Source organism: Zingiber officinale, chromosome 2A (genome assembly GCF_018446385.1).
Source record: "Zingiber officinale cultivar Zhangliang chromosome 2A, Zo_v1.1, whole genome shotgun sequence".
Lineage (NCBI taxonomy): Eukaryota > Viridiplantae > Streptophyta > Magnoliopsida > Zingiberales > Zingiberaceae > Zingiber > Zingiber officinale.
This window is the reverse complement of record NC_055988.1, coordinates 128,192,657-128,211,956: the sequence shown is the minus strand read 5'-3', so window position 1 is coordinate 128,211,956 and position 19,300 is coordinate 128,192,657. Positions and strand designations below refer to the sequence as shown.

The following is a 19,300-nucleotide window of genomic DNA, read 5'->3' as shown; positions in this document are numbered from 1 at the left end:
TAGTCATCATCAATGTTATCTCTAATTACTTCCTTATAACTATTCAAAAACCACTTGGGAAGAAATTCTCTTGTTATGCTATCTTTTTTGGACCTTATGCAGGCCTTTATGCTACTTGGGATGAAGTTAAAGTCTTACTTCCAGCAGAAGATAAACCACCTTATAAGGGGTTTTATTCACTTAATGAAGCTTATGACTTACTACCGGATAAATTGGCCCCAACTTCATCATAAGCCCAGCACTTCATTTAGAAAAAACAGTACAAGTGGATAAAACTTATTTAATGGCAGCAACTTCTTCCAGCAATACTAGCCCAAGAAGACAAGATACAGATCTTCTTTCTGTATCACTTAGACCCTTACATTACCAGTCATTAGAACAGGGCCAAAAGAAGAAAGATAATCTCTTCTCACTTAAAGTCCTTCCAGAATACATCACTTTGTACTTACGTACTTTAGGAGATACTTCTTCACATAAAACTTTCTTAGAACTCTTAGATGCTTTAAACTGGTTTCATTAAAATCCTACTCCAGGAATGATGATTACTTACAAAGAAGAATACTCTAAAAAAATTAAATGTACAAAAACTTTTCCTTAATGCTCCGAAATTGAGCCTACGGATTTGGGTTGTAGATGCCAACTTTTATATTCTATCCATCAAGCTAATATACATATGGAGAAATTCTAACTAAAAAATTATAGAAGAAGACTTGTTACTCCAAAATCACTTATGACTTATGGTCTTTTGCATCAACTATGGATCCAGGAGTTGGATTCCATACGATTATTACCAACCATACTTGGCAGACTCCTCCAACATTTACTTGAAGAAAAAGAAACTGTGATTTTAGCCACTTTCGACAGTACTCCTCCTGAATGGCTCTCTACTCAAACTGAACCAGCCAGACATTTAATTAAACTTGATGTGCAAGGACTTAATGTACAATTACTTCCCTTTTAAGACTATCCCTCTCATCCAAATAAAGAATGGCCTTCACCAAAGCCTATAGTAGAATAATTAAAATATTGGAGAGCTTCTCTCCAAGGAAGCTCTTGGTTATGAGATCCATACCAAGATCCAATTAACTACAGTTTGGTCGGAGAAACGTTCACAGAAAAAATATACTAGCCAAAATAATGTGGGACAGTACATTTCCCTTTCTCCTATACGACTCAACATCAAAACTTGTGCCAATTTTATCTCAAGAAAAATTTGGCTTGATTAGACAAACAGAAAACTACTCCTTCTGCAATCTCTACTTCGACTATACCTTCAATGGGCTCAGTAGAAGAAACAAACTTAATCAATATAATGGAAATTTGACACCTGACGGAAGCACTGATGTCAGCAACCACTTACTGACCTTCATGACAGATGCAATGATGTCAGCAGCATAATAACGTAAGCCCTTAGCTCATACAACACCAGAAGGACAGACCTTATCTGCCACGTCTCTCTTCTCTCCTATAAATATAGAGCCTCTCTGCACAACAAGAGGCATCGACTAAGAGCTTGTAAACACATCCCTCTTCTCCTCTCGCTCCTCTCCTGGTTTGAAAGCTTGTAAGCCCTACATAAACTCTATAAGTACAGTTTGTAAGTTTGTATTAAAAGTATTTTGTAATCTGTCTATATGACTGAATAAATCTTTGGCTCAAAGCCTCAGGGTTTGTTTAATTTTTCTAGCTCAATAGTCCTTATCGGAATCAAAAACTTGTAACTAGCTAAGAGAGAAGACTAAACTATAGACCTTTGATTCTGTAAATCCTGTGCGGGCTAAGTAAGACAAAACAACTTGAGGCTATAATAAGACCTGAAGAAGTCGGGGTAAGAAATCAAAGACTATGCAAAGGTTCTAGAGGCTCTCTACTAGGTGAGGCTCACTGGTGCGATCTAGGGAGACTAAACAAATACCTAAAGACTTAGACCCATTTGTCAAAACAACTAAGAACAACCTAAAGAACAATTCAAAGCAGGCAGTGTAGAACCTTCGTGGTTGTTTAGGTTGTTCTTTAGGTTGACAGATGGGTCTAAGCCTTTAGGTATTTGTTTAGTCTCCCTAGATCGTACCAGTGAGCCTCCCTAGTAGAGAGCCTCTAGAACCTTTGCATAGTCTTTGATTTCTTACCCCGACTTCTTCAGGTCTTACTATAGCCTCAAGTTTTTTTGTCTTACTTAGCCCGCACAGGATTTACAAAATCAAAAGTCTATAGTTCGGTCTTCTCTCTTAGCTAGTTACGGGTTTTTGATTCCGATAAGGACTGAGGACTATTGAGCTAGAGAAATTAAACAAACCCTGAGGCTTAGAGCTAAAGATTTATTCAGTTATATAGACAGATTACAAAATACTTTTAATACAAACTTACAAACGTACAAACTTACAAATTGTACTTACAAAGTTTATGTAGGGCTTACAAGCTTTCAAACCAGGAGAGGAGAGAGAGGAGAAGAGGGATGTGTTTACAAACCCTGAGGCTTAGAGCTAAAGATTTATTTAGTTATATAGACAGATTACAAAATACTTTTAATACAAACTTACAAACGTACAAACTTACAAATTGTACTTACAAAGTTTATGTAGGGATTACAAGCTTTCAAACCAGAAGAGGAGAGAGAGGAGAAGAGGGATGTGTTTACAAGCTCTTAGTCGATGCCTCTTGTTGTGCAGAGAGGCTCTATATTTATAGGAGAGAAGAGAAGAAGCTAGAAGAGAGACGTGGCAGATAAGGTCTGTCCTTCTGGTATTGTATGAGCTAAGGGCTTACGTTATTATACTGCTGACATCATTGCATCTGTCATGAAGGTCAGTAAGTGGTTGCTGACATCAGTGCTTCCGTCAGGTGTCAAATTTCCATTATATTGATTAAGTTTGCTTCTTCTACTGAGCCCATTGAAGGCATAGTCGAAGTATAGGCTGCAGAAGGAGTAGTTTTCTGTTTGTCTAACCAAGCCAAATTTTTCTTGTGATAAAATTGACACAAGTTTTGATGTTGAGTTGTATAGGAGAAAGGGAAATGTACTGTCCCGCATCGTTTTGGCTAATATATTTTTTCTATGATCGTTTCTCCGACCAAACTGTAGTCAATTGGATCTTGGTATGGATCCCATAACCAAGAGCTTCCTTGAAGAGAAGCTCTTCAATGTTTTAATTGTTCTGCTATAGGCTTTGGTGAAAGTCATTCTTTAGTACCAAAGAGACATTAGGCGCTGTCATTTCTAGACTAGAGAAAATAGAAATTTTTAGAGAAAACCCAACTAAATACTGGGAAAAAGATAAAGTCTATTGTAAACTGGATATAATTTTGACCTAACCATTAATCGCAAGACTTAAAATACTCAAATTGCGAAATAGAAGAATGTAAAATGCATATTACTCAACTTTTGGCCTAAAAAGCTATACAGAGATCAAATTCTAGACATAGAAGTCCTGCTTTCATAGTAAACAAAGGAGTTGAGCAGAAAAGAGGACAGTCTAGAATGGTGTTTAACTACAAAAGACTAAATGATAATTGTCATGATGACGGATATAAAATACCAGATAAAGAGCAATTAATCAATAAAATCCAAAAATCAAAATGGTACTCTAAATTTGACATAAAATCAGGGTTTTGGCAAGTAAAAATGCATCCAGAATCAGTCCCCGGACAGCTTTTTCATGCCATGAAGGACACTTTGAATGGTTAGTAATACCCAGGTAGCCCCTCAAATCTTTCAAAAAAAAATGGATGACATATTCAAACTTGTTACTGCTTTCACTTGCGTATATATTGATGATATTTTCGTAGTTTCTCAAACAAAAGAAGAATATTATGCTCATTTACACATGATATTCAACCTCTTTGAAAAACATGATTTAATTGTCTCCAGAAGAAAAATGAAATTAGTTGTTCCTTACATTGAATTCTTAGGCAGTCTTATAGGCCAAGGTAAAATAACACTTCAATCTCATATCACCAGCAAAATTTTAGGATTCCCATATAAAATGGAAGACATCAAAACACTTAAATCTTTTTTAGGATTACTAAATTATAAACTGAACCAAATGGTGATTTAAAGACAAGAGATTTGTAAAGAGGAAATAAACTGGAAATGGTAATAGCCAACCCATGTGATCTTAGAAGGACTTCAGCCCTTATACTTTTGGTGGGGGCTTTGGCTCATTTTCATTTTCTTATTATGAAATTGTGATACCTTAAAGTTGGTCAAATGAAAATTATGACAAACATAACATTTTAAAGAGGGTTAATGAGAAGATAAAATTTAATGAAATTTTATTTAAATACAATATGTGCAAATCCATTTTGAATCCCACTGTGAACATGTGTGCTCACTTTGCTTTCCATAGCCTTCAAAATTAGACATAGAAATATCAGTTATTAAGGTATGATTTTTTATTTGCCAATTTCTAGAATTGCTTAGAGATATCTAAATACCATTCTAAAAATTAGCTTTATAATAAAATTTAGTCATGTGTATTTCATTTCTTTACGTAGATCTTCTTTCATACTATGAATTTTGAAATAAGTGTTCTTGGTTTTATTGAAAGTATTCTACATGGAAACTTTTGTCAATCTAATCAAAGTTGTGTTTTCTTCCAAAGCATTCTACAATAAAAATTAATTGTGCTTCTGAATAATCCTTTATGGGATGGAATTGCTAGTGTAAATTGAGTAGATTTAGTGGATCGAGGATTGTCATTGATAAGGGTCCTTCAGGTCATGGCAATTGATGGAATTTACAATTGGCATTGCATGAGTTGTTAATATTATAGCAAAAAGGTGAAGTCGTCACCTTAGCGGCTCTTCACACAGGAGAGGCAGGCACCCAACAACGTATTTTAACACCCATTGGGAATTGATAGCAAACACTTATGCAGGTACCAACTACGCCAACCTGTGGGAGCTACAAGAGTTGTTAATATGGACATGTAGCATATACCATTAGGGATGCAATGATTGTCTGATAGAGATATCTTCCATAACCAAAAACTTGGTCCTTAAAAATGGACATGAAGAAATACATCATGCATCCTCTAAGAAGCATCTAGGTACCAACTATGCCAACCTGTAGGAGCTACAAGAGTTGTTAATATGGACATGTAGCATATACCATTAGGGACTCAATGATTGTATGATAGAGAAATCTTCCAAAACCAAAAACTTGGTCCTTAAAAATGGACATGAAGAAGTACATCATGCATCCTCTAAGAAGCTGATATGGTCCCGAGTATAGGATCGAGTCACAGGTCGAGATCCAGATCCGTACTTGGTCATGCAACACGCAAGGGGGGAAGGGAGGAGGAAAAAGGCTCATCCTAGATAGAATCCAAATCACATAAGGGGGAAGACTCGTCCTAGACAGAGACCCAATTACTCAATTTTTCTTCCCTCTTTATTAATAATGACACTCCTTATATAAGGAGTCAAACATGACAAGATTAGGAAAGACCAACCATAAAGAAAAACAAGGAATCAAAAATAGAAAAGCTAATTAGGCCATTATTTGTTTTGTTTTCTACTATAGTAGTAGTTAAATTAGGCCATTATTTATTTTCTACTAATTAGGCAATAGCTAATTTATTTCTAATAGCTAATTAGGTAGTAGTTAATTTGCTTCCAACTATAGCGATGTTCAACAAAGGCGTCTACCTCGGCGTCCACATCATCACTCCCCTCCTCGATACTAAGCTTGTCCTCAAGCTCGAAAGCGGGGTATAACGCCACTAATAGCATGAAGGAAAATTTCTGAATTCACTTCCCCCTCTTCCTCACCTTCCTTGTCATCATCAGACACTTCAATCCAAAACAGGCGTTTACACTTGCGACCCGTGGAGTAAGATTCATCACAGTTAAAACAAAGGTCCTTGGCTCTCCGTTCTGCCATCTAGGCGCGAGTCAGACGCTTGAAAAATGAAACAGGTGGAGTTCCTTGCTGATGTCCGGGGTCCTGATTTTCGCCAAAGGAGGGCCTCCACTACTAGTGTTGAGCTTGGTTGTAGTCCCACCCCAATTCGTGCGCAGCAACCCCCCACCTTGATGGAAGCATTGCTTCCGTTCTAGTGCCCTGGCCATATTCATTGCAATGCCTAGGTTTTCAGGCTTCTGCAGTTCGATGTCGATACAGAGATCTTCGACTAGCCCTAGTGAATAAGTCAACTTGTTGTTGTGGTCGGAGGTCCGAGGTCTGAGCGAGGTGAGATTGAAATTAGTGTTGGTAGTCTTCTACAGAGCCTGTCTCCTTCAGATTTGCTAGCTCTCCCAAAGGGTTGTTGCTTAGGGGCGAGCCAAAGCGGATATGACAGTGGTCTCTGAACTGCTTCTAAGTCATCTCTGGCTCTTCTTGCTATACCTGATCAAACCAAAGTTGGGCTTCCTCTACCAAGTGGAAGGCAGCAAGGCTAACCTTGTTAGCCTTTGTGGTCCTTTGGTTGGTAAAGAATTTTTCGCACCTTTTAACCCAGCTTAGCGGATCCCCTTCCCCAGAATAGGTGGGGAACTCCATCTTTGAGTATCGCGGAGCCATGGTGCCTCTGGTTGGCAGTTCAGGTCTGACCTCTGCGCCTCTAGAAGGGTCATACTCTGCGCTGGTAGGGTTGTCTGCAATGTGCAAAGGTCGTCGTCTAGCATCTTGAACAGTTCGGGAAATCTCGGCAATCTGCTCCTCTAGTCCTTGCTGGAGGGAAGTGATCTGCTCCATGAAAACTTGTTGTTGTGAAATCAATCTTTCCATGAAGGCCTCGAGTTTAGATGTGATAGGATTTGTGTCACCCATGACCGACTCTGATACCAAGTTGATATGGTCCCGAGTATAGGATCGAGTCACAGGTCGAGATCCGGATCCGTATTTGGTCATGCAACACGTAAGGGGGGAAGGGAGGAGGAAAAAGACTCGTCCTAGACAGAGTCCAAATCACTCAAGGGGGAAGATTCGTCCTAGACAGAGTCCCAATTACTCAATTTTTCTTCCCTCTTTATTAATAATGACACTCCTTATATAAGGAGTCAAACATGACAAGATTAGGAAAGATCAACCATAAAGGAAAACAAGGAATCAAAAATAGAAAAGCTAATTAGGTCATTATTTGTTTTCTACTATAGCAGTAGTTAAATTAGGTCATTATTTATTTTCTACTAATTAAGCAATAGCTAATTTATTTCTAATAGATAATTAGGTAGTAATTAATTTGCTTCCAACTATAGTGATGTTCAACAAGGGCGTCCACCTCGGCGTCCACATCAGAAGCATCTAGTTTCCTTATGTGAAGAAGATTGATTCGACTTACACAGCTGACAAATTTAATAAAGAAGTAATTGTCTATGCCTCAATAGACCAAGTTGATTATGGTGGATCACCCAACCTAAGTTGTTTAAGGCATTGGAACTGGTGACAGTGGTTTTCACACTCTTGATGTGGATGGCCAATATGTCCAAGATAGAAATGCTTGTCTATAAAAGTGACATGAACATAGATTTGAGGATACATTGCAAGAGGACCAAAGCTAATCTAATTCTGCGGGAATGGTGCTAGAACATCCTCGAATAAATTTTCTATTTAAACACTGTTCTTCTAGCTAGACAAAAATTATTTTGGCCATCAAATAAGGAATATTGCCATACAAAAGAGTAAATTGTGTTAGTTATGTAGGGTTGTAAACAAGCCAAACTGATCTAAGCTTTAGAGTGTTCAAACTTGTTTGATAAGGTAAACAAGCTAAGCTAAGCCAAGTCAAGCCTAAAATAAGTCAAGCTTTTGAAATGATTGTTCAAGCTTGGCTTGGTTTATTTTTTATGAGCTTGATTCAAGCTTGGCTTAAGCTTGTTCGTTTAGATGTTATCGAGCTCTCAATTCAAGCTTGGCTTGAGCTTGCTCGTTTAAATGTTATTGAGCTCTCAATTCAAGATTGGCTTAAGCTTAGTTTGTTTAGAAGTTATAGAGTTCTCAATTTAAACTTGTTTAATTATTTGAAACTTTTACTTGTTTGATTGGTTATTGAGCTTGATAATTTAAGCTTGCTTGTTCATTTTAAAAGTTTTTTTTTTGTTTATTTAGCATGTTGATAAAAGTTTTAATAATGAACATGGTTCAAGAATATTATTCACAAATGTTGTTCATGAACATATTTACAAACATTATTCACGAATATTTTTCATGAACATTGTTCATAAACATTAACGAACTGAATACATATATGTTCAAACTTGCTTGTTTAATTTAACGAGTTGTTCAAGTTTGTTTATTTAATTGATTTTACATGTATTGAATGAATATTAACAAACTTTTACCAAGCTGAACACTAAACTTATTCACGAACGTTCGGTTCATTTACAACACTAAAGTTATGGAATAAACTCAAATGCACTATGTAAAATTCATAAAATAGTGAAAGCCACGGGGGACCATGTAAATTTCATGAAGTCAAGGAAGAAGTATCTAGATATGGATTTTGTCGAGAATAACATTAACTTTGAATATGAGAGTACTACTTTTCTTCAATTCTCAACCAACTGCAGGCATGGAATCTAGGTAAAAACAAACACATGGACCTACTCCAACAAGTTTCTATCTGACAAACCCAATCAAACATAGACTTCAACTAGTCACCAGGTAAAGAAAAGGAAAAGAATCATGAATATAGATATCTGCCCTATCAAACGAGGAGGGAAGGGCTCGATGACCAACCTGCCAACAGCAGCAGAGGCAGCACGAAGCTACCAAGAAAACCCGGCATCGGTCTCACGAGACGGCCAGATCAGCAGTCCTGGGAGGCGGAAAACGCTATCTCAAGTTCCTCCACTGCCGTGGGCGCGATACATCGGCGACTTCCAGTGAAAGCAATCGCGCTTGGGGATCAGAACGGGAAGAATCGGATTCTTGGACAAGATTTGGGATCTGGCTTCGCGGCCGGATGAGACACTTCCTACTCGCTAAAATAGTCCGCAGGGAGCGGAGCGTCGTTGGGGAAGAAATAATATACAAGCTTTACCGCCCGAAGACAACTCACCCATCCACGCACCCGTTAACAATACGATGGCCAGTCTATTACTTTTTTATGGGAGTGAATTCAAAGGTCAGTATGTTACTAGACGTTGGAAAAAGACTGCAACGGTCGGATAAAGGCAACGTTCTTCATGCGGTCGTCCGCTTAGACAAATCCCTAGACCGTTCTTGGATTTTGAGGTGGAGAAGGAGAATATTCCTCCTACAGGTGTTTCCTCCTAATGGTCCATGAAGAACTCTCGTCTACCCCATAGCATGATGTGGTGGCGAGAGATTTGACAGGGTTCGGATGCCACGTCAGGAGTTATTGTAATTTCTAGATTTATTCGAGGGACGAAATGTGGAACTGGATCAGGTATCTCAGAATTCATAGGGTCGTAAGATCCAGGTGCATACGGTTTTTAAGAGCCGTATTTTTAGTAATTTAGTTTCCACCTTTTGAATAAGTAATCTTTAGCTATAGATGGTTGTATCAAATTTTAAGCATTCCCAAGTCAAATCACTATTAAGTTGCCTTTGTTTCTTATTAATGTTAGACGTACACGATGAATATACAAGGTCGACAAAAAAAAACTTAGAATGTAAGTCCTGATATCATATCTTGTTGCAAGTTTTAAGTTTACAACAAAAGTGAAATTAAGGTTTGCCAGTATTGCTATAGCGTCAATCACAAGGTAAATTTAATTTCTCGACCTTGATATGATGAAATTCAGGTTCCAGTCTTCCTTCACTTGTGTTTTTCCCTATCAATGATATACACAGTAGAGTTTCAAGAATTTCGATCAGATAGAAATGAATAAAGACACATCTTGCACTTGTAGTTGCAGAATTTAGACTTCCTTGGTGAGCAATTCTTGAACAGCAACTAGATCAGGAAGCACAACTGCACCAGCATCCCTCCAGCTCTCAGCATCTGATGTCTTAAATCTGTCCAACAGCATCGCACTCATACCCACACTTCTAGAAGGGATGTAATCCTTGTGCATGCTGTCTCCGATGTGCAGTGCTTCCTCCGGGGCAATATTTCCTGCCATCTCGAGTGCAATCTCGTAGATCCTTGGGTCTGGTTTCTCAATACCCACTATGCCTGAGAATACACCAAAGTCCCACTCTGACCCCTGCCAGTGTAACTTAGTCTAATAATGTTGCCCTCATTCGGTCGGAGATCAACAACATGTGGGCATTTTGATAGCAAGGTATGATATGAGGAGTACACACAATGAGAGAATCTGATACCTGATTGAGTCCCAAGGCAGGAAGAATTGCATCTTGATATCGATATTCTGCATTGCTGACAATTCCAACTTTGAAACCCTTTTGACGTGCCCATCTAAGGAAGGGATGAGAATCAGGAAATGCAGAATAAGGTGCAGAAGATCCAAAGGTTGAATATATTCGTTTGAACACCTTCTCAAATGTCTTATCATCGTATTCATAACCTGCCTGCAACATCAATTTCCAATATATTTAATGAATTTGATTTCATTAACATTTGTAAACACTGTTAATCTTAACAATTAACAGTCAAGTAAATGACCATAAGTATTAGCAAGCCAATGAACAAATCTTACTAGGATGTACTAGTGTATCATAGATTCTAAAGCATGAAAGCTGCAACAAGGTCAATAGAGGGAAAAGTTAGAATTAATGTTTAATAACACAGCAACAATTTAAGAAATTTTGTTTACATGCCTGAACAAAGCATTCACTTGTGTATATGTTCCGAATACTTTTATTTTAATCAAGTTACACCAAAAACTAACAGAAATACCTGATAAATAACAATTTAAGAAAGTTGGCTTCACATAAACTACAATCTACTTACCCTGATAAATGAATCTTTAACACATAACCTCCACCAATCAGGATTTGGCATTTTGGCTGCATGTCCAAAACATGGATGCCGTTTTGCCATGTCTGTATATGCAGCCTTGAAGCTTTCATGCATGCGTTTGTAATCCGGACAGGGCAATCCTACTGCTTTAGCTGCCATGCAGTAGTAATCTCCAAGTTCTCCTTTATATGCTATTAGAGTGCCAGTCACATCCACAGTTATACACCGCAGCTTTGACAACATTGACATTATGGCAATAGTTGAGGAGTTGTTCCTTCAAATGTACACCTCAGTTATGTTCACTCAAGTAACCTCAAAGACTCAACAACAATAACTTGATCAACTAGCAGTCAAACAGCTTGAAACAATGTAGGAACAAAGTTCCACATGTGGCATTCATTACAACTATGATTATACAACTCAGACAATTGAAATTTTACCATTGGGGGCTGGAAGACGCAAATGTAAACCAAAATGAGTTATCACTTCAAAGAAACTTCTCGATGATATAAAAAAATATTGTTGAACTACAAAAGCTAAACATAGACAAAGTCACTATTCTAAATAAAAAATCATTTTGCAAAATGTTAGCAACTAGTCCTGTTTACTGGAACAAAAATTTAAGTTTTTTGCTTCATAAGGGGAAAGTACTCCAGCGATTACATTCACTTTCTTCAGTTGATTGGTGAATTTGAGGAACTTGTTTGAGAACGAGAAACACCAATGAAGCATTCATAAAATTACAGAACATATAACAAACGATAAAGGAAAAAAATCTTGGGAATAAATCTGGTTATTTTCCATCTCTTAATTTCCTGTGGCATTTAGATAAGAATGATTAGAATCCAAAAGATTGATTAAGGAAACGGGAAGAATTTAGTAAACTTTATGCATGATAGTATAAATCACAGCCAAACTCCAAAAGGGAAATTGTATCAAAATTCCATTCTAGCTAATAATTTTAGTGAGCTAGAAAGTAGAAAGATAAGAATAATAGGACATGTAAGCTACAAGAAAGCCATACTTCGAAATAGAAGAAGGCATCTTTTTTCAAAACCCAAATTGAACCAAACAAATTCCAACTAAAAAATTCAGTTTAACAGATTTTCAATTGATTTCAGTTGGTAAACTAGATAAAATCATTGGTTTTGATTCAGTTTTGGGTTTGCGCATACACAAACCAAACTGACCAAGTTTTTACAATATGTAGACTAGTATGTTTTTCTATTTTATTTGTTTGTTATACTCAGTTTTACTCACTAATCAACAAAATCCTTCAAGTACAATAAATTTTATTCTTATACGCGATAGAAATCTTGCTTGGAAAATAGTTTTTGATAATAATATATATGGTTTCAAACCTAAATCGAACCAAGCCAAACAAAACTCAAAATGAAAATTTGGGTTGGGTTTATTGATCCAATGGAACATGTTGTTTGATATTTGACAAATAAACCTCAGGATATGAATATGATGGGCGGTTTAAAAAGATATGCTCCAATCCAACCGAACAATTTTGATTTGATTTCAATTTGGAGCTTTCAAACCAAAATATACCAGTTTGGTTTCAATATTTCTCATCGAAATTATTAATAAACTAAACCATCTCACCCCTACTTCTGAATCATGTGAAAGGAAAAGAGATGTGCAAGATCACATTAGAAAAACGGCAACAAAGTAATCAATCCAAACGTGAGGCAGCAGGTATATTTTGTAAGCAAATTTACTATTTGTAATATTCCAAAAGAATATAATCGCACAAGCACATGATATTTCTCAAGCAGAGGAACTATGATCCGTAGTTCCACGTCGGCAATATAGAAGAGTTACATCGATTTATTTTATATGATTTCCAATAATACACTACATAGTAACATGAAATAATTTTTCATTACAAGGGAAAAAAAAAGCTAAACTTTAAACTAGTCAAGCAAGACAGGAGCTAAATAAGAAGGGGAAAAAAAACAAGGCAGAGCCTTAGAGATGGTAGAGGAAATCAACTGAAAGAACAGATATTGAACCTAAGCGCAGCTAACACAATAGCAGACATACAAAAGTGATCTATTTGTTAAGCATCAAGTGGAACCAAACCTCACAGAAGCGAAGTCCAAAAACTAGATAGAAACGCATCCATCACCGGGGGAAAACAAAAAAGCTGCAAGCTCTTTTTTTGACACCCCTCTTGAAAAAAAGGCAATCACAAGAACAAACAAAAACATATGTAGATCCTCAGATGGAAAAGGAACTAACCGAATCAGGAGCAAGCAAAGAATGCGAAACTTCTGCAGTCCAAGAAGACACAAAAAGACAAATAGAGGTTCGCGGAAAACCAATAGCGACGCAACCTGCATTTAATCCCGAAACAGAAAGGCAAGAATCATGAATCATAGGATCGTTGGCCGACCTGCCAAAAGCAGCAGAAACAGCACGAAACGTCCGTGTAGGAGATGGCCAGATCCACGGTCCCGGACAGTAGAAACCCTATCTAAGTTCCTCCGTTGCCGCCGCCGGAATACATCGGACAAAGCAGATCTGATGGATCCGGATTCTCGGGGGCAAAGCTTGGGATCTCGCCCCCGGCGTAGGCGGCACGAAATGGGAACTCCCTTTGCGTGCAAAAATTTAAAATCTAATTTTAAAAAATACAAATAATTATTTTTAAAAAATATATTTTTATATTCATTTAATAATAAAAATATTGAACAGACCATTTATAAATAATATTAAATTATTAAACTAGATAAAATTTAATTATAGAGTTTACAAATTTTTAGAACCTTAAAATTAAAAACAAATTTTAATTTATAAAGACATTAAACTTGATAAAATTAATTTAAATTTAAGAGACAAATTTAAGCAAAAACAAAAAAATTAATAAAGAAACAAACCATGTTTAAAAAGTAATAATTAAATTTATGAACTTTATTGATAAATATTGAAGTCGAACTCACTATTTATCTGATCCGGACTCACTGATCCGAATGTGGGTTCATTTATGTTTATAGTACCAAAAATGATAAATTCGTGCTGTTATGAAATTGAACTTGTTTTTATAAAATATAGACATTTTATAAAAGGCTGCTTTTGACTTTTTTCATCAAAGTTTATAAGCTTTAATTGAATTTATATTTTTTATATAAATTGATATTGTTTTAAGTTTAATGTAAGCAATTTAGACGGTTGAGTACAAATAAAATGACATCTAAAAGGTCATTTTGAAGGGATCAGGATTTAGAGTTCAGGTGATCCGATCCGAACTATTATTTAATAATTTAAGAATAATAAATAAGCAATTTTTTTTTTTACAACATAACGAAGAACATCAAAACAAGCTTTCTTAATTATATTCGATCGTTATTCAAGACGAACCATGGCGACTCGATCTAAAGCTTCTCCCTTCCGTGCTTCCGGCCAACATCTCCCGGCGCGGTCTTCTCGTCCTTCCCCACCACCGTCTCCTTGATCTTGTGCGTCGTCTCCTTGGCCACCTCCCAGGCCCCCTGCACCGTCTGCTTCGCCTTCTCCCCTATGCTCTGCGCCGCGTCCGCCACCTTGCCCGCCCCCTCCTTCGCCTTCTCCGCACCTTCTCCCGCAGTCTCCTTCGCCTTATCTTTCGCCGCCGCCGCAACCTCCCTAGTCTTCTCGGCAGTCTCCGCCGCCTTCTCTCGCGCCGCGCCGGCTATCTCCTTCGCCTTATCTTTCGCCCATGCCGCAGTCTCCCTCGTCTTCTCGGCCGTCTCCGCCGCCTTCTCGCTCGCCGCGCCGGCTGTCTCCTTCGCCTTCCCGGCGGCCTCTCCCGCCTTCTGCTTCGCCTTCTCTGACGCAGCGGCCGCCTGATCCTTGGCCTTCTCCACGTACTCCTTCATCGACTCCTTCCGGCCACTAATTTCCCTTGTGTCACCGAAATCCTTCTGATCATTGGCCTCCGAAGACGACCGCCGTGAGGCCTGGAGGCGAAGGCCGGTGGGCTTGATGGAACCCGAACGGACAGAATCGACGGGCAGGTAATTGGGGAAAGACTTGGAGATGTTATGGAACATTCGTCCTCCATACATGGCGCCTGATCCTGCTGCCATCGATCGGTGATATGTCTCTGAAACTCGGAACCTTGGCCGTATATATATAGAGAGAGCACACAAGCGCAGGGCGACGATGAAGGCGGCGAGGAAAGCGATGCGAGAGGACGCGTGGGCACATGCATGGCATGGCGAGCTCGACGCCACACGTGGTGTGGAAGCCGGTGTCCTTGTAACAGGGCAGCGACCGGACTTGGTCAGTCGGTTGACGGTAAGTCGAAGAGCTCGCTTGAGTTTTCACGTAGTCAACTGTTAAATAAATTATTATAAAAAAGATTTGTACTGTTTTTTCAAATATTATATTTTTATTTTTGGTATTGTTTCAGTGCAAATTCATAATTGCTATAAATATGGATATTTCAATTTTACTCGACTCGAATAAATTGTCACGACAACATAAACATAGCAATTATAATTCATAATTGTTATAATTTGAATAGTTTATATTTCGTCTGGTCAACATTATATTATAAACAGTAGTCAACACTCATAATATTTATTGTAATAACTAATGAGTTGAATGATTGTCTGTCTGTCGAATGAATCTTCATTCGATCATAGAAATACCGAATATTATTATTGTTTAAAACCATGATACATTTCAGAATGATGAAGTAGAGAGACATTCAGTTGATTCTCAATTCTAATTTACATCACAATTACTTGTAGATGGTAATGTCACTGACAAGAAAATAGATGATGGAGAGATATCCAGCAGTGAGGATTTTGCTGAACTAACAGAGTCTAGTAACGATGATTTACAAACTGTTATTGTTGAGTAGAAATACTTCTAGAGTCTAGCATTGATTAAATTTTAGCATTATTTCATCTAGTAAATTATGTTTCAATCATGTTTTGTTGTTTATTTATCATGTTATTAAATTTTATTATGATATGCTGTAATATTTTTTTGTAGATATCAGATATCATGGCAGATCTTCCAGCACCACTCCGTGGATCCACCGTCTTTAGAGTTGTTGGAGAGTCGTATGTATTTTTTTTTATTACTAATAATTAAAATTCTTTATTTATAACATATATCTTATGTCTTAATATTGTTTATATGCAGGTTTACTCCTGACGGTCATCGAGTATCGACATATATTACACGGGAATTTAAGGAAAGAGTCTGCATATCTGGTACTACATGGAGACATGTAGATGTTGAAACTAAGGATTTTGATTATCAAGAATTTGTGATAAGTAAATTGAATATTTACAATATATTTATCCTTTAATATACTAAAATTTTAATTTTTAATTGTAGAAAAAATATACGTGGGAGGATGGGCACGAGCTAGAATTTGCAACAACTTGGAATATTTATTGTGCCAAGTTGTACAAGTACCTATTATACTATGTGAGAAAGGATGACACATGCCCACTTATGTATCTGACGAGATCTGGGGTGCATGGACGACCACTTAGTCTGCATATAGATGGCAGACAAAGGCCCTAAAAGCTCGAGCGAATAGGAATACAGAGTCAGGTGGGCCGAGTACCGGATCTGCTCGGCATACATCAGGATCTGGATCCATCATTGAGCACGCTATGGATATGGTGATTTTAATTTAAAGTTATATAAATCAAATTTTTATTTATTAATAAACTTGTATAATTTTAGTCAAACTTATTTGTGCATGCAGGAGCGTTCTTTAGAAAGATAACCCACTTGCCTGGAGATCTTTCTCAAGACTCACTAGAAAAAGGATGACGCATATGTTGATCTTCGATCCAAGAACATTGGGGTTTGAATTATTAGCTTGCAATTTATATTTAATCTTTAATAATGATAAATTAGCTAGCTTTAATAATTGTGTATAAGATATAAATTGTATATTTTTTCTACACAGGAGGAAATGAAAAGTAGGGTTGCTCAGGCATCTCAGCCACCGGTAGAGGGAGGGGAGTCAGGATCTATCCACCCAACAAATAAATAAAATTTATTATGATGTTGTGGGTGGAAGAACAACAAACTCCTCCCTCTACGGCCTTGGTTCCCAGGCCAAGGTGGTATTTGATCGCTTGAGGACTCCTAGGGGTTGTGCAAGTTTCTCTTCTTCTTCTTCTTCTGAGGTGGAGTCATTAAGAAAAGAAAATCAAGAATTGAAGACTCAAATGACTACGATGGATCAGAGGTGGGAGGAGAGGTGGGCTGCTCAGGAGAAGGTATTGACCCAGATACAAACAATTATTGCTAGATAGGACCCATCACAGCAGCCCCAGTCAGAGGAGACCCGAGACCCATCAGACTCTGTTGATGATTACATTTTTTTAATGTACGTTCAACTATAACTTGATTTTTTTTAGAGTTTATTAGAAATTAATTAAGTCAAATATATTTATTCTATTAGGATATTATTAGATGTTTTATCTTAAAGTGTTTTACATTTTTCAGGAGTTCATATTGATACATTCATCATCACCACTATTATTGGATATCCAAAATATAATCCATGTATTTTTTACATATAAAATTAGTTATATATTACAATGTTTGAGTTATATTACATTTGCATCGATTCAGTTTGATAATAATCTCTTGTATTTGACTTTTATAGGATTATATTTGGATATATGTACAGGTGATGTATCGTGGTAAATATTTTGGATATTTTGTATTTGTCGTTCACTTATTTACTTTTAGATACTTATGATTGTGAGCACTTGACAGTTGGATTGTATTGTATTTAGGAGATTTTGTATTTGTCATTCACTTATTTATGTATTGTATGTTGTGTTTTGGAGATTTGGGATTATTTTTTATTGTGATCTTGTTGTATGTTGTGAGCATATTGTGTGGATTATGATGCTATCGCTTGTGATGGTTTATGTTTATATTAAAATTGTATATGGGAAATGAGTAAAATTAGAGTAGGTTTTTAATTTTTTTCAATTTTTTACCGACGGAATTTGGTTTCCGTCGGTAAAGTATCGGTAGCACAGTAAATTTTACGATATATTTCCGACGGAATGTGTTTTCCCGTCGGGAATTCCTAATGGAATTGTGTTTTCCGTCGGGAATTCCCGACGGAATTATTTTTTTCGTCGGGATTTCCCTACGGAACACACATTCCGTCGAAAATATTTTGACTGAACAAATTTCAGTCGGAGATTTCTGTTAACCTGTCGTTTACCTTTTTATCGACGAGATAAGTTTTCAGTCGTTAAATTTACCGACGGAAAATGTAATTTCGTCGGTAATTACCGACGGAATTGTATTTCTATCGGTAAATTACATTGCCGACTAAATGACTGCTGATGTCATAACTTTCGTCGGTAATCTCAAATACTGATGAAATACTGATGGAATATTCAGTTGTTATTAAGAGTTATTTTTGTTTTATAAAGTTCAACTATAGCGATTATAATTGTGTAATTATGCTGCTATAATTGTGTAGTTATTATAGTAAATATGATTTTATTAGAAGGAGAAGATTTCGTCCATCTTTAACGGTTTAGTATTGCCCCCAGGGCGTAGCGCAGACGGTGAGCGCATGGTATTTCTGGCGTAATGGTCAAGGGTCGAACCTCCCTCCATATCCATGGGACCGGCACTAGGGGCCGCTAAAATAACGGATCGATCTTTTTTTTAACGGTTTAGTATCGTCTGTCCACAATAAAATATAAGTGAATAAATCAAAGAGATTTTATGCTCTGGCTAAAAAATAATTACTATACAAATGATTAAATGAATAGTGGTAAAATAGGATATTTTTTTTTATAATAAATAAAAAAGGGACATGGCGTCCTTTGAATTTTACTCTTAAATAAAATGCTATGCGCACCCCACAATCAAATATAATAACAAGGTCGCAGAGAATAAACAAAGTTTGGGGACAGGCTTCGGCGTCGCCTTGCGCTGCGCTCTACCGACCGACACGGCAGTTTGCAAGCAAGGCCGCCGTGGGAATGTTGCGTTCCATGCGACCGTCGCGTCGCATGCGCCCCCTTCCGGAGTTCTCGTCGCCGCTAACTGTTCTTCGTCAATTAGGTGAATTATTATTAGCCTGTTAGTTCTGTCAATGGCATTTTGCGCCCCTTAACTTTTATCATGTAACAGAAATCATTAGATTTTCATACTTTCAGGATTGGCATGGGTTTATGACTCCAAAATAATTTTAAACGTTCAAAGGGTGTTTTGAAAAAAAGATACTAAATTATGGGAGAGAAGATGGATTGGCCTCTGTAGAAACATTGATGGCTGGAATAAGTAGCAGCAGCAGTCAAGATTTGCGTCTGGCTCTCCGCGCCATGTGAATTCATGTGAATTTGCAGAAGGGAAGCCAATGGAATTTGGAAGGGCTGGCGAAAGGATTTGTAACGTGTCAGGGCATCAAAAGAATAGAAATTCGTGGGAGCCCTCCATGCAGGTCTCTATCCCTTTTTATC

General features: G+C 37.3%; 2 protein-coding genes and 1 long non-coding RNA gene across 6 annotated transcripts in view; all 3 read right to left on the bottom strand.

The window, feature by feature from the left end:
- The window catches only part of LOC122042290, a 29,818-nt gene extending 20,473 nt beyond the window's left edge, over positions 1-9,345 (bottom strand). The window contains exon 1 of the long non-coding RNA XR_006129193.1: positions 8,681-9,345. This is a non-coding gene — a long non-coding RNA (uncharacterized LOC122042290). The remainder of the gene's footprint in view (positions 1-8,680) is intronic.
- A 47-nt stretch (positions 9,346-9,392) lies between these two features.
- LOC122042289 (haloacid dehalogenase-like hydrolase domain-containing protein 3) lies at positions 9,393-13,421 on the bottom strand. Of its 4 annotated transcripts, XM_042602324.1 has the most exons (5): positions 13,083-13,421; positions 10,824-11,106; positions 10,406-10,441; positions 10,235-10,328; positions 9,393-10,085 (listed from the first exon to the last, which is right to left on the bottom strand). In XM_042602324.1, the coding sequence occupies exons 1-5, from the start codon at positions 13,181-13,183 to the stop codon at positions 9,829-9,831; spliced, it is 771 nt and encodes a 256-aa protein (XP_042458258.1). In that variant the 5' UTR covers positions 13,184-13,421; the 3' UTR covers positions 9,393-9,828. The 4 variants fall into 4 exon arrangements, with proteins under 4 accessions (XP_042458258.1, XP_042458257.1, XP_042458259.1 ...); XM_042602323.1 differs by having other exon boundaries at positions 9,399-10,116; positions 10,235-10,441; XM_042602325.1 differs by having other exon boundaries at positions 9,583-10,116; positions 10,235-10,441; positions 12,924-13,421.
- Positions 13,422-14,215: 794 nt separating this feature from the next.
- Positions 14,216-14,908, bottom strand: LOC122043981 (uncharacterized protein ECU03_1610-like). Its single transcript, XM_042604534.1, has one exon. It carries the CDS (start codon positions 14,906-14,908, stop codon positions 14,216-14,218), a length of 693 nt encoding a protein of 230 aa, XP_042460468.1.
- Positions 14,909-19,300: the final 4,392 nt, after the last annotated feature.

Bases quoted from the DNA above. Each gene is read 5' to 3' on its own strand.
- LOC122042289 (XM_042602323.1), bottom strand. From the start codon at position 13,183: ATGCAGGTTGCGTCGCTATTGGTTTTCCGCGAACCTCTATTTGTCTTT. The intron at 11,107-13,082 runs GTTAGTTCCTTT...GTACATTTGAAG, and splicing joins CTTTGCTTGCTCCTGATTCG to GAACAACTCCTCAACTATTG. The intron at 10,117-10,234 runs GTATCAGATTCT...TTACACTGGCAG, and splicing joins CTGCCTTGGGACTCAATCAG to GGGTCAGAGTGGGACTTTGG.
- LOC122043981 (XM_042604534.1), bottom strand. From the start codon at position 14,908: ATGGCAGCAGGATCAGGCGCCATGTATGGAGGACGAATGTTCCATAAC.